This window comes from Melospiza melodia, chromosome 11 (genome assembly GCF_035770615.1).
Source record: "Melospiza melodia melodia isolate bMelMel2 chromosome 11, bMelMel2.pri, whole genome shotgun sequence".
Classification (NCBI taxonomy): Eukaryota; Metazoa; Chordata; class Aves; order Passeriformes; family Passerellidae; genus Melospiza; species Melospiza melodia.
In genome coordinates this window covers 11,171,828-11,185,995 of record NC_086204.1, presented here as the reverse complement: position 1 = coordinate 11,185,995, position 14,168 = coordinate 11,171,828, and the positions used below count along the sequence as shown (strand labels likewise).

The 14,168-nt window shown below is 36.9% G+C and overlaps 1 protein-coding gene across 1 annotated transcript in view; it reads right to left on the bottom strand.

The window, feature by feature from the left end:
- Positions 1 to 14,168, bottom strand: part of VAV3 (vav guanine nucleotide exchange factor 3) — a 148,537-nt gene that overhangs the window by 53,959 nt on the left and 80,410 nt on the right. Inside the window, exons 16-17 of the mRNA XM_063165577.1 lie at positions 7,851 to 7,952; positions 6,621 to 6,721 (exon numbers count right to left, since the gene is read on the bottom strand). Of these exons, the coding sequence (XP_063021647.1) occupies positions 6,621 to 6,721; positions 7,851 to 7,952 (203 nt within the window). The remainder of the gene's footprint in view (positions 1 to 6,620; positions 6,722 to 7,850; positions 7,953 to 14,168) is intronic.

The following is a 14,168-nucleotide window of genomic DNA, read 5'->3' as shown; positions in this document are numbered from 1 at the left end:
AATAAATAATTAGGAAATCCAGTGATTAACTTTCAATAACTGAATAACTGAGTTCAAGAAATCACTACATAAGAAGATAACAAATACTCCTGATCATTCATGTAAAATAAATTTCATTATAAGGGAAGTGAGAGATTTGGATTAAAATAAAACCAACAGTGATGGACCAAAAGGCCATTTGTGGCTTCACAATATCCAGTGTCTGTATTTCCACCTAAAAGCCTATTCAAAAAATTAAGACTTGTTATTTCATTGCAGTTTAAATAGGCCTGTATTTCAGAATATTCTGTATTGAAATATTTGTATCATGTCCTCATGAAAGACCAGTTTTCCAAACATAACACAAGTACAAGACCAAGAAAATCTTAATTTCTATTTTTAGGAGGGAAAAAAAAGTAGTGCCTGAGGATATCTACCAGCAGGTATTTTACACATGACAACTTTAATTCAAGTTTCCGCTCAGCACCAGTGTGCCAATGAAACTCACTCATCAAGTGAGTTCTCAGTTCTGACAGTCAACTACTGCCATAGTTCAGTACAGTTATGGGGTTTTTCTTGTTTATTCACTGAGGCCACATTACCATTGGGTCACATTTTGATAATTATATTTTACTACAGAAGCAAGAGGAGCAGCAGCTGGTCTCAGTAAGTGAGAGAACAGAGCTCAGAAAATGGGTGTAAGCTGTTCTTCAGGGATGCAACAGAGCAGCTGGATCTACATGCTAACTAAACAGAGTGTAAATAAAAAGTATATGTAATAAACTACTCACCTTTCTATTTTAAAACAAAACTCAAAATATTTAAAATGCAGGAGCTATAAACTAAATCCCTTGGAAGGAGCTGTGGGACTAAATGTTCCAGTCATTTAGCCAGTCATTACTCAATCAGAACAAAATTAGAAATGTGACCCAGATATACCACACTGTAGGATCTTAAAAAATATCAAGTGCCCTAACTGGCTTTTGTTCAGGTTGAGCAAGAATCATTAGTTAAGCAATACAGCTCAACCTCTCTTGCAGTTTTTAAAAAAGTGGTATAACTCCAATGAACTTTGTGAGATTTGAGCATTTACTTGTCAATTCTGTTGACACAAGAGGTTTGGAGGGGAGCCAGCAACTTTGCAACTATTGATTAAGTCAGCAAAAATGTAAATAGTGAAAGCTGCTGGTTTCTTTTGAGATGTCAAGACCACAGGCTTTTCATGAATAATCTCTAATGTGCTGTAGCAAGCAATTAGGACATGAACAGCATGGACTGTATCACTGGGCATGCACATTACTGTATGAAAGCAATTCTAAACTTAACCCATTCATATGCCAGCATTGTCTTTTAGTTCATCTCACAGCTGAAGAAACTTCTTTTCCATCGAAAGAAATATAAAATCTTTCCAAAAGAAATTATCCAAATGAGAAAGAAATTGTGCATAAATTAAGTAAGATTTACTATAAAAATGACCAGTTAATGTTTTTCTAATCTATTTATGACCTGATGAGACACACCTTTAAGATTCCCTGGGAAAAGCAATATAAAGAAGAAAATTCTGTGGGTTTGGCACTATATTTAAAATATTCAAAACACTTTCAGATTCTAGAATCATTGGTGGTTTCTCTAATTGAAATATTCAATAGTCAGTAGAACCAGCAAGCATTTGCCTGAAAACACTTAATTCAACATAATTTGATGGACTTGGAAAAAATCCAGTCTGGAAATAAAAATGAATTGTTCATTCTGCTGGTTTAGACTAGGAAACAGACGAGTTCTTCAGTGTGTTCTGGGCAGAGTGATACTGTCTTATCAATGCTATGAGGCCTCTGAAGAAATTGCAAGGGACACAGAACAGACTGTACAATGGAAGTGGGAACAACAAGGGATACAGCTTCTCCCTTTGGCTAGTAAAGGTGTGTCTTACTCATTCTTGCCTACCCAAGGCCCCAATCTAAAGCATTCCCAGACACAAACCCTTCCAGCCAGTGGGAGAGCATCACCAGAGGAGTCAAATTGCTCTATGGCCATGAAATGAGACTCAGGAATGCAGCTGAAAAGCCAGAAGATGTAACAAGGGAGAGGAGATGCCCTCATAGTCAGCAGAGGAAAGAACACCACGTATGTCTTTATAAATGGCCTGTGACAGAAGCATGTCCATCCATTTTCTAATCCTTGTGTTTAAGGATTTCATACAGTCTGGTTGAAGACTCACAGGAGTTCATCAGAACATTAGCAAGGATTCCAAATCACAGAAAAATTAAGTGATAGGGCAGAAAAGTAAAATATATGAAAATGTTGAGGACTATTTGAGGATGTAAAGGACAGCATTTTAGGGGGAAAAAAACCTTAAATCAATAATGACAGAAACAAGCACAGAAGACTTCAACCAGCACTGCTGATTTAGAACAGCAAGGGCAGGAACAGCAACCAAGAAAACCCTAGGGCTAAATGCAAACATTTTGTTCTGTTTATTAATTCAACTGATTAACTCTGCATCTTTTATCACTAAAATTTCTACAATGTGCTGAACTGGCCTTCTTTGAAGCAAAACATCTGAAGAACTGGCATATGTTTTTGTATAAGGCATAGTATGAGAACACAGCAATTCATCTTCAGATTTTGTCAATGTTTCTCTCATAAGTGTATCATCTAAATCTGACACTTAATAATTTTGTCATTCAAAAGGTTTCATCTCTCTTTGGATGTGTGTCTTTTGAATTTTCTCAAAGTGCAACTTGGAATGAAATTTAAGAAGATTTAATCCACTCAGGAAAGTTCTAAGCATCATTTCAGAAAGGCTGGCAAAAACATCTGCTCATGGTCTATAAAGGAAACAGAACCTTAAACTTTACAAAACCAGAAAATGCTGAGGAAAATTCAAAAGGCTTTGAGAAACCTAATGGCATATTCCCACTGCAGTGCTTTGAACTCTGACCACCTTTTTTTAAATAAGCCTCTCGAAGTACAAGAGGTTTACAGAATAGGAATGAAAAATATTTGAATCATAGAAAAAATTACACTCATAAAGATAGTTTAAAAAATGAAACTGTTCCATATAGAAATACACTATTAAGAAGTCAAAATAATTTATCATAGAGAAGCAGTCAGTCAAGACTTCTCACAAAAGCCTGAAGTCACATGTTCACAGAGAACTCACTGTTCTAACACTCTGAATTGCAGTGGGACATTTCCAAAAAGGGAAATGCAAAATCATTAGCAAGATGTAAAAACTCTTCAAACACCAAAAAAGGAAGGAAGAAAGTTTAACAGGATCAAGCAAGGAGCATCATTCCTGGACATTGTCTACCACACAGAGGATTTGCACTTTGCTGTGAAGCATCTGGAATGGCACTGGCAGAATGACAGAACACCAGACTAAACAGAAAATGCATATATCTACACATATATAGATATATATATATTCCATGTCTGCAGCCATAACTAATACCACATGACTGGGGAATAATAATGTCCAGTTTCCAAAAGGATGATTCAGTTTCATGTACATTATACCTTGTGGAAAAGGCTGTAATAGTCCCCTAGAAAATAATGTGGGCAGAAAAAACCAAACCAACACAACAAAACAGCCCAAACATGGCAATACAATAAGTGTTCCAGGCATTTTGCTGCTGTACAAGCCTTTGCTCATTCCCCACAGGGGCTGCAAATGACACTGCTAAAAATATTATATTTACCATAAATTAATTTCTCTAAATATTTCAAAAGAAAAGTATTCAAAATTAAAAACATGTTAGATTGTTGTGCCTACAGAGCATGCTTCTTCCACAAAGTGCAGTGAAGATGTTGAATTTTACATTATATCTTTATGTCTGCATGCCTTAAATGACATTTCATAGTTTAGCATGAAAGATAATTTATGGGAGACCTCATTTCTCAGTATAGCTTTGGAATAGTTAAAGGAACAGCTCCAAAAAAAAAAAAAAATTGAAGTTGCACTAATCAATATTTTAGAGATTTTTTTTTTATTGTCTCATCCCTTTCAGGCCCACATAGGGAAGCAGGTACTGGTAAAGCTCCTCCTTAAACCATTCCTTGGTCTGTGCTCATTTTGAATAGCCAGCACTGCTCAATCAACACTTCTTTCTTCAAAATGGCAAATAAAGAGTAAAAGTGGAAAGCAGTGGAGAAAAACCTGAGGATTTCGTTTCCTACTCATTGGCCTAAGTCCCTCTGTCAGGTGGAGGGATGACACATTTTCAGCCAGGTAAGCAAAACCTCTTGTCCTTTCCATGCTCACTGTTTGTTAAAGGAAGGGGAGGTACAGCAAGGGCTGCACGTCAGAGCTGCATTTTGCCGCTATAACCACAGAGCAGGTGAAGGAAAGACACAGCTCAGCACCTCCTGTCCTTCTGCCTCAGGAGCAGGCAGGAGATACACAACTCTCCTGTCTTGTATGAGAGCTGCAGCAACCACAGAGCCTTTGCACAGAAGAAAAAACAGACTAAGACAAGAAAGTGAAGCTTGAAGAGAGGACTGAACATCTGGATGTAACCAAAACACGTAACACAAAAAAGGATCTTACCAATCCAGTTGCTTGCAATTTCAATACAGTATAATTCTACAAACATCAGGAAGATGATTTAAAGTAAAATTCAAACCAACATTCTGCTTATTTGAATTTTAAAAATTATAATTTATTCCACTAAAAAGAAGGAGGAATGTTACCATTATTTTGTTCTCTCTACAGCATCGCTTAAGTATGCAGGAAAATTAAAATAAATCAGACCTTTTCTTGTCTAGGCATTTATGGTCATTCTTACTGATGCATGTTGCACCATATGTGTCCACAGATATTTACAGAGGAGCAGAAAGACAAGCTCCTGCCTCCTGGGGTGCCAGCTATCCAATTAAAATATAAATACAGAAGTGATTAAAAGAAAAGGAGCAAGACAAAGAAAAAGAATGGAAGTAGGGGTGGTTTGTACCACAGAAGACAGTCCTTTTGGAGAGAACAGTACATGTTTGTTTTTCCACTCTATTAATTTCAAGAAACTGCTTTAAAACATTCAATTTTTAAGATAATGTTAAATATTTACTTTCCTTAGAATATCTGCAGCAGGTTCTGTGAAAAGTCTGTGTTCCAAAAGGGGTTTCAGTCACAAATACTGTGACTGCTTGTATGGTTTTTAGATCTACAAAAAGATGATTTGTAAAGAGTTCAGACTTGGAGGATAGCATGAAGATTTGTAACACAGAAAAGCAGCTGAGAAAAAAAAAGTTTACTGACTCCAGCAAAATTCAGGGCCTGCCATCCTGTTGATTTCATGGAAGACTGGGACAGGTAATTAGCACAGAGAGCCAAAAGCCAAGTAGAAGTCAGACGTAATCCACACAGGGGCAAAGACAGAAACAAGCTTATACAATGTTGAAAGGAACAAGCTAGAGTCAAAATTTGGAAACAGCAGCTTAATAAAGAGCAGTACATGAAGTCATCACGTAATTCAAAAGTGGGAGAGAGAGTATCTCTGCAACAGCATTTTACAAAGATTGTAGATACTAATGTCAAAAAGAAAATAACCCAAGGGAAGAGGTTGCATTAGCTTATGTGAAGTATGTGAGACATGAGAAACTTCACAAATTATGATAAAATAATTCTGAAAAGGAATGCAAAGGTTTTAAAGTAGTGAGAATGATACATGACTAGAAACTTGTCCAACATATAAAACTCCACTTTCCAGAAATGATTATGTGCCTCCAATGGCTTTTCTTTTTTAAACACAACAGCAATTCAAAATAATCTTTAGAAAAAAAAGAACATTTGAGAAGCTGGACAGAGGGAAAAGTCAAAAATGGCGCTAGGATTTTATGACTGTGGCAATAGTGTAACAAACTCACTGCCACCAACAGAGCAGGTACAGGGAAGGGAAGGGCGGCCAGTGCTGGGGGCTAACACTGAGCATTAGCAGAGAGATCCAGATGATGTCAGAAAGAGATTTACAGGTATAATACTGAGCAGAACGGGAACATGTCAAATTTTTGGAGTTATTTGTGGGAGGCCAAATGGTAGTTGAAATCAAAAGATTCCTTAAAGTCCCAAAGAGCAGAACAACAGGGGAAGTGCAAAATGACAGTGGCCAGTGAAGAAATTCACAAAGCAATTGATTAAAAGAAGAAAAAAATATCGTTCTTAGGTGTGGGAAGTAGAGAGCCATCAATCACCTTTTTGTGAATATTGTGTGTGGACAGAAACCATGGAAACCAAAGAGATGAAAGAGGAAGCTGAGGCAACACAAACAGCTTTAGGAACTGAGAGGAAAACACAAAAATTGACATAAAGCGAGAAGTACAAGGATGATAGATGATGTGCTGCACTGTAGGGGTTATTTATAAGCAGTCCACAACTGAAACGAGAGAAATTCCTTGTTGTATACAACACTGATGAAGAAATTTGGTTTGACCTGTAACAGTTCTCTCCTGCTTTGGAACATTTCAATTTAGTAGCAATAAAAATCTGTATGAATCCTGAATGCAATTCTAATTGTGCTTATAAATGGTAGCTTCACAAGCATGCATGTTACAATAAACACAAATTAGAGGTAAATTAAACCTTAATTATATCTAGCAAGTTTTATGTCCTAATTAAAAATGGTATTCTAACAATTAAAATGACTTACCACCTAAATTAGCCCTGCCACAATTGTCTAGTCTTCCTAAACATTCTTTGTGTGCTCCAGCTCCACACTTAGAACATAAATAGCCTTGATAAAATGTTCCCCTGTAAAATAAAATTAGGTAGTGATACATTAGAGGTGACAAATGCCACACATAAAGGACATAAGAGACATGGCAGAAGGTATTAGAAGTCATTTGTTGTTCTGCATAATGATAGTCCTTAAAGGCTTGAGAAAATGTGACAACTGACTAACAAGCAGTTCATCTGCTTTCTGTCACTACTAGCCATTTCAAAATCACAACCAGACAGTTCTTTCAGACTACTAGTAGAATAGCCTCCATTTCCACGTAAGCCAAAGCTACTTCACAACAGTACACTTGAAATTGTAGCATTATGCATCCATCCTACTACAGTTCTACATTTCACTTCACCTCGGTGGGAATTTGCCTATGCACCATGAAGAACAGCATCCAGTTCAAGAGAGTTGTAAGCTTCAAGGTCTATTTGAGCATTAAGTAGGTTTTAGGCTGTACAGCAAATATTCTTGACTTTAAATTTGTGCAGTTTTTAAAACACATATCATGGACACTTCAGGTAATACTCAGAGCTGCTACTTCCTCTACATGTCTCTGTACCACACTTGGGAGCACCCAGCTGGTGGCCCATGGAGAACCCAGGCAGCATCCTGGGGGCTGAGTCCTGAATGCACAACAGCTGCTCCACAGCATCAGCAGTTGGTGCAGACCCAGTAACTCAACTACACTTCTCCAAAGTCAGGAATTAGCCCTCCTGACTTTTAAGTTTAGCAGGTCTGCACCACTGTTCACAGTTACTTAGACTGTATTGCATTGAAGGGAAAAAACAAAAACAAAAAAATCTCTGAAAATACAGGTCAATCTGACTAGTCAGGAAAAGCACTGCTAAACGAAGAAAAAAATTATGACAAGGAGGAGCATACCTGAAGTCCATTTATCCCATGCCTGTACTTAAAGGCACCACCCACACTCAAATGCCCTTGCTAAAATGCTGTGGCTTCATTTTTCAGAATATCAATAATATGCAACATAAAACTGTAGAAGAGTTTGGGTTGGGATAATCTTAAAGATTATCCAAACTCTCTGCCATGGGTAGGGACACCTTTCACTACACTGGGATGCTCAAAGCCCCATCCAGCCTGACGTTATAGGGGCAGAAAGTGGAGAAACCAGCACCCAAAAAACCTTTACAATACCTCAGAAGCATCTGACAGACTTTGCAAGATGTCACCCGACTGAAGGTGTGCATTTTGAACTCATGAAAGCTCGTGTCTGCATAGTCTGGCCGGATGTTTGACCTAAAAACAAAATTAGAAAATTTGCATTAAATGAAATCTAGAACATGAGGCAACCTTCACAGCAGGAAATCTCAACCCCCAAACAACTAGTTTTATTTAGCCTTTAATGTTTTTCACTGACAAGAACCAGAAGTACAGACTTTACCAAACACCTTGAAATGAAATCTGGATTATGATATTATGCAGACTTCTTAAATATACCCTATAAGATGTGACAATAAATAGAAAATTAAACATCTGGCTTTTATTTTTGTTTGAGTAACTAGGATAATTCTCAACAATATTTTAGTATGTGAATGCACAAGGAAAAGCAGCTCACAGCCTGAGAAGCACCATATTTGAAAACATTAGCACCAAATTTAGGACAGTTAGGTCATAACTATGCAGCAAGATACTGGATAACCTGAATGCTTCCAAAGTAATAAGAAAATATTCACCAGGGTTTGGTTAGTCTTGTTTAAATGTGTTACACAGTGCCCACAGCTGCAGATGCACACAGTAAATTAAACAAAATAAAAGATCACTATTTACACTGCCAAGATACCAACACACTACTAGCAGGCTTATTTCCAAAAATCACATTTATATACAAAGCACTGGTCCACTAGTGTACTTGTGTTTTGTTTACCTTCCCTACTGATCCCTTTTAAAAGCAGGAGTATCATTTAAATATAAACCACTCATTTGTTGTACCAGTGACTGTTTTCAGATTTAAATTTTATTAAGTAATCTATTCAATTTTTTCTGTCATCTGTCCCATTTCCAAGACTGAATGAGAGAATAGGCATTTTCAATTAATTCCTTTTTTCTTTTTTTTTTAATTCAAGAAGATCCCCAAACTAGCTTAACACTGTCAAAATCAATAATGCTGAAATGCTAGCGACATAACTTAATATTAATCTAGACTGTATCAGGCAAGGAAAAAATATAGTAAGAGTTAATTAATTTTTTACTATTATTTATATTAGAATGCTTAGGACTCCATAAATTTCTGGTATTTTTCTATCAAAAAATAGCAAGGCATGATGTAAAGGAATTAAAATAGGAAAAATAATGAGGGCAGGAATGCAAGAACCTACAGTACTCAAAGGAGAAACCAGAAGCTTTTTGCAACATAGAAAATTACATATTCTTCCATTAAAGTTGGAGATACTTTTAAGTTTCATTCTTATGTATTATACATAACTTTCAGACTAAAATACAGATCAGCCACAAACTGCAATGAAACATAGATAACCATGCAAGCATCACTCCCTCCTGGATGGAATTAAAAGGCTTACAAAAAACCATTCAAAGAATTTGTTTAAGTACCCAGTGTCAGAAAGGTCCATCTTGAAATCCACCTGCTGAAAATGAACATGCTGAAAATGAAACTGTACTCAAAAAGCAAAAGGAATTTTTCTTCTATGCCTGAGAATAACCTTACAATCAGTACTGGTTTAACTACCTCACCTGCGTCTCTCTCTCTGCTCTAACATGCAAGATGTCAATTCCACAACTCCTGCTAACTAAAGCAGGTGTGCATACTACCCATCCACAGCAGGAAAGTACAGCAGCAGGATAAAATTAATCTCAAAGTCAAGAACTTTTCAAACCAGGAGAAGAAGAAGTATTTTTGGCTGTTAACTCGGTGCAGCCTGTATTTCATGTGTCTGCCAGAGGGCTGCCAAAACTTCTTAGGCTACACTCCAAGCAATCCTGAAAAATCCCTAGAACAAGTGGCAGTACTTCACTCCCAACAAAAGCTCATTTTTATTGACCATTTGGTTCAGACCAGGACATCTTGCAGAACTGTGTTCATAAGTATAAGCCAAAAGTGCAAGACTCATGAGATTGAAAGCATATCAAATTAAACCTAACAACCTGACCATTTTTCAAGAACAAACCAAAGAAAAAATTCCATTCATGTAATTAGAACAGAACCAATCTTGAAAAATAATAAGCATAGGTGGATCAAAATAAAAAAAAACATTACAACCTTATATAGACAGTAGTTTAACACATGAATGTGACTACACAACTTTCTTCCATATGTAAAAATTCTCCTTCATTCTTCTCTCAGGCTATATTCCACAAAGATTGAAGTGCATGAACTACTCAAAATATACCTCCTATTAACAGAACAAAGATGATACACTGTATTCATTCTTCTTTATATTAAAAGCAATATTCAAAAAGAACAGGGCAAAGTAAGAAATTGTATGCTTGCTCTGGAGAGAGTGTGCTGTAAACACGGAAAGATAATTAGTGATACAACAAAACCCAGAAAAATAAAAATCAATGTGCGTTGTCTACTCCAAATGTGGAGGGAGAATAAGGAAAGCTCTGTAGAAGAACACTTAGTGCAGTGCTGTGGGCAGGAAGACTCTTGCACATTCTGCTACCAGATCAGTAATGCTGCATTATGCCAAGTCCAGCTCTGCAGTCACACCAGACAAGGCTGAGATGCTGCACTATTGCAGCATGTATGGAGCAGCAAGCCTTTACATTTAAAGTCAGAAACTTAATGAATCTATGGGTTTGATATTTTAGTTTTCAATATATTTCTTTTCCAAAATCAAATACAACACAAAAATAACACAACTTGATTAAGATGTAAAAGTTTACAGCTAGAGATTAAGCACAGCTCATCTGTGATGAAGTCCAAATATCACAAGGACCATAGGAATTTTTTCCCCACAAGACATTTCAAACTAAAAATTCCATACTATGTTTTGAGTTTTCAAATACAGCAAGTAAAGTTGCTGATGTGAAAGTCATGGCATAACATGCAACTTTTCAAAGCCATGTCCAACCATAAAGAAGCTCTTTTGGTTACAGCATGGAAGCCTTACACTGATATCCTCAGAAGAGAGGGCAGAGCTCTCACAACACAGTAAAGGCAACATTACATCCTTCTCAATTCTTTTCTCTTCTACTTTCCAACCAGTGGGTATATTGCAAGACAGAAAAAACCCTGAGTATTTATGTCAATATTAATTTTGAGCCTAATATTATTTTCCTTTTTAGAAGAAGGATTTCTTGTTGAAGACAAAAAACAGAAAGCCAGATGCAATTGTTAGCAAAATTCAAAAGTATTGAAACAATTAACAAGATTTATTTTGGGTCTTACACTGGTTTCCTTCACTATCACAGTGGGACAGCCAAGCCCTCCTGCAGACTCCTCAGTCCCTTCCACCACAACCACTGCTATTATGAGGTACCCTAGGCAGCAAAAGAATTTTTCTATTTCTGCTGTCAAACAATCTTGATGACCGGCCAGAGCAGGAAGTCACCCATACACCAGAAATACTTAATCTGAAGTAAATAGTGACAGAGAATATGTTCCTTGTTCTATTGTAAAACTTTTTTTTACGAGCAACAGCAAGGTGGGGAGGAAAAATAGTTTCCCTTTGTCTCTTCTACTTTCTCCCCAGGCAGTTTTAACTTCCCCACACTAGCAGAGACAAAATGTCAATGTGAATATGTTATTAGGACAATTTTTCCAATTCTCTCCTCAATTCAGCACCAGAGCTTTTATAAGGGACAACCACAAGCGTCCTCTCTTGCACACTGCTGGAACCCCATAACCAGATTTACTCCAGTCACTACTGCAATGTCCTTGGGCTGCCCCTGAGCCTTCTGAGCAAAGCTTTCTCTTTCCAATTTACTTCCAGAATATTAGTCCCACTGGGACCAATTCACTGCTACACCACCAAGCCAGAGACCTGCAGGTGTGGATCTCACGAGTCTCTGTCACTTGGACATGCAATTCTTGTCTCAGTACATGCCACAGGAGCCACAGTTCCAGGGGCAGAATGGCCATCTTCTTCAGTCAGTCCTCCATCTCTGAGCAGTCCCTTTGTCTTTAAAGTTTTGCAAGTCCAGTGTAGATAAGAGTTATCCAGGTGTCTTATTCAATTGCCCTTCATATCATCAGCCTTTGGAGCAGTCCTTGTGCATATGAAATATTCCCCTTCTAAAAATATTCTCTCCACATTTGCAGTGCCATTTCTTTCTACTGACTTGTTCTTTTCAGAAGAGTAAATTGATCACAGGCCAATCTCATCCCACCCACATAATGCAACACCTTTATAAATGGTGTCAGGAAGTGTCACGTTATCAACCAGCCCCCACAAGCTTCTGCAGACAAAATCCATTCCAGTAATCATCTCTGCCTAGATTAATGGCACAGCTGACCACAGACTAATGATACAGATAGCCCAAAATTGTCTTGTCAGACAAGACATCTAGGAGCTTATTCCGATGCCTACAGAACAAGGAATAAATTCTCTTGACTAGCCTGCCTCAAAATACCAAAAATAATTGTTCATATAAAACAAATCAAACAGTTTAAACTACAATTTTCTCACATTAGCAGCTGGGACAACACATCAAAGACTTAAAACTCGTGCTTAACCCTCAAAACACAAATATGTCACAATCAAAAGACAAATACTTAAGTCCAAAAAAAAAGAAGAACCTTGGCAATGTTGACATTTCCAACTCTGTAAATCCTATGCTCTATTTCACAACTCTGAACTTTGATTATCTTTGATCTAAAGTGTTGCCAATGAGACGCCATGAAGTGTACATCATTAGTATCAAGCAACTTAGATAAGATTTGTTACTGTAATTTCCTTCCATAACAAAACTATATTCTGATGGGAAGACATTTAAATCAGCTCGTGTCTGAAGAGCAGTAGAACACCACAGGCATTTGGCTCTCTTATAGCAACAATTTAGGGTTTATCAGCATTCTTACATTTGTGTTTGTTTCCTACAAGGAAAACTATACAGAGTACCTTCCACAATAGGTGGGAATAAACAAATAAATTACATGATCTTTGGGGGGGTAGGCACAAATATTCTTTTACTGTCGATTTACCTTCCACTACACAGGTAGGGCTTACAAAATAAAATGCATCAAGAAAATTACTGAACACTCAGTCACAAAACTCAATCTTTTCTACAAAATATGTAATTTAAACAGATGTTTCCCAAGAGAATAAATAAAAGGCTGAGAGATAGCTTGGTATATAGCCCCTTCCTCCTATTTTCCCAGGTGGAAAATTAATATATTAAAATCCCATTAATCCCATTAAGTCTTCATTTCCAGAAAGGACATCTTTCTTAATCTATTAAAAATGAAAAAAGTATTGTAGTCTTATTTTATAAAATTTTCTATACTGAGTAGATCTTTCCTTGAATGTTTAGCAGTTCAGATATTTCAGTATTAGCCTTGGAGACCAAGAACTATTGGCTCATGTTTGTCTTGCATGGACATAATACTGAAAACTTACAGGCTGCCAAATCTAACAGAAATATAATCAAGGGATAAAATGAAGTATTCCGTTTGTTAGATTAATTACATCCTTACAGCAAGTTTAAATATTAAATAGGAAATTAATAAATTGCAAACCACAGGGCCTTTACTGAAAAAGAGTGCACAAAAGAGGAAAAGTGGCATTATGAAAATGCAAAGAGTAGAAGCAAATAGAACATGAAGCCTTTGGCTCCTGGTTAGAAATGTCAATCTTGTAGCACAAAATAAGCAACAAGAAGCTATTCAGCAGCAGAGAGCACTGTAAATCTACCATCTTATGGTTTCACCTCCAGCAAGGAGTTTAAGGAAGGAGAGACTTCAGAACACAGCACAAGGGAAAATACTTCTTACTTTTATTATAAATCTATTTACCATTGCATTTAATGCCACCAACTAGTAACTGCAGTTCAAACAACCTGCAAGGTCCAGTGCTATCCTCCACTAGTGACCAGTTCTCTCTTGCTGTATTTTGAGGGCCATTTCTTTTTATTGCTTCCCAGGCAGCTTTTCAATACCAGCTTGACTTTAGCCATTAAGACCTTAACAGATTTTCCCCCTCCCTGGGTCTAGGCTCCTGAAAAGGTGTTGCTTAAATCCACTACAAACAATTCAATTAATGTTGAAAAATTGCTGCTCTGGAGTACTTAATTAAAAACTCAACTTCTCTTTCCCAAACTTCAGATATTTTTAAATTAAATTTGTTTTTCTTCTTAAACTGGAAAGGAAAATGTATTACAGGAAGGAAAAAAATCTTGTGAAAAAGTTTGGTATTCCTCAGATACATGCACACGAGAAGCACATCCATGCTCAATCCCAGTGTGTAGAGGAAAACAAGGAATAAATGTTTCACACAAAGAGAAATGCAAAAGGAACCCTTTGTAAACAGATCAAGAAAGTTCCTTTCAAAAGTG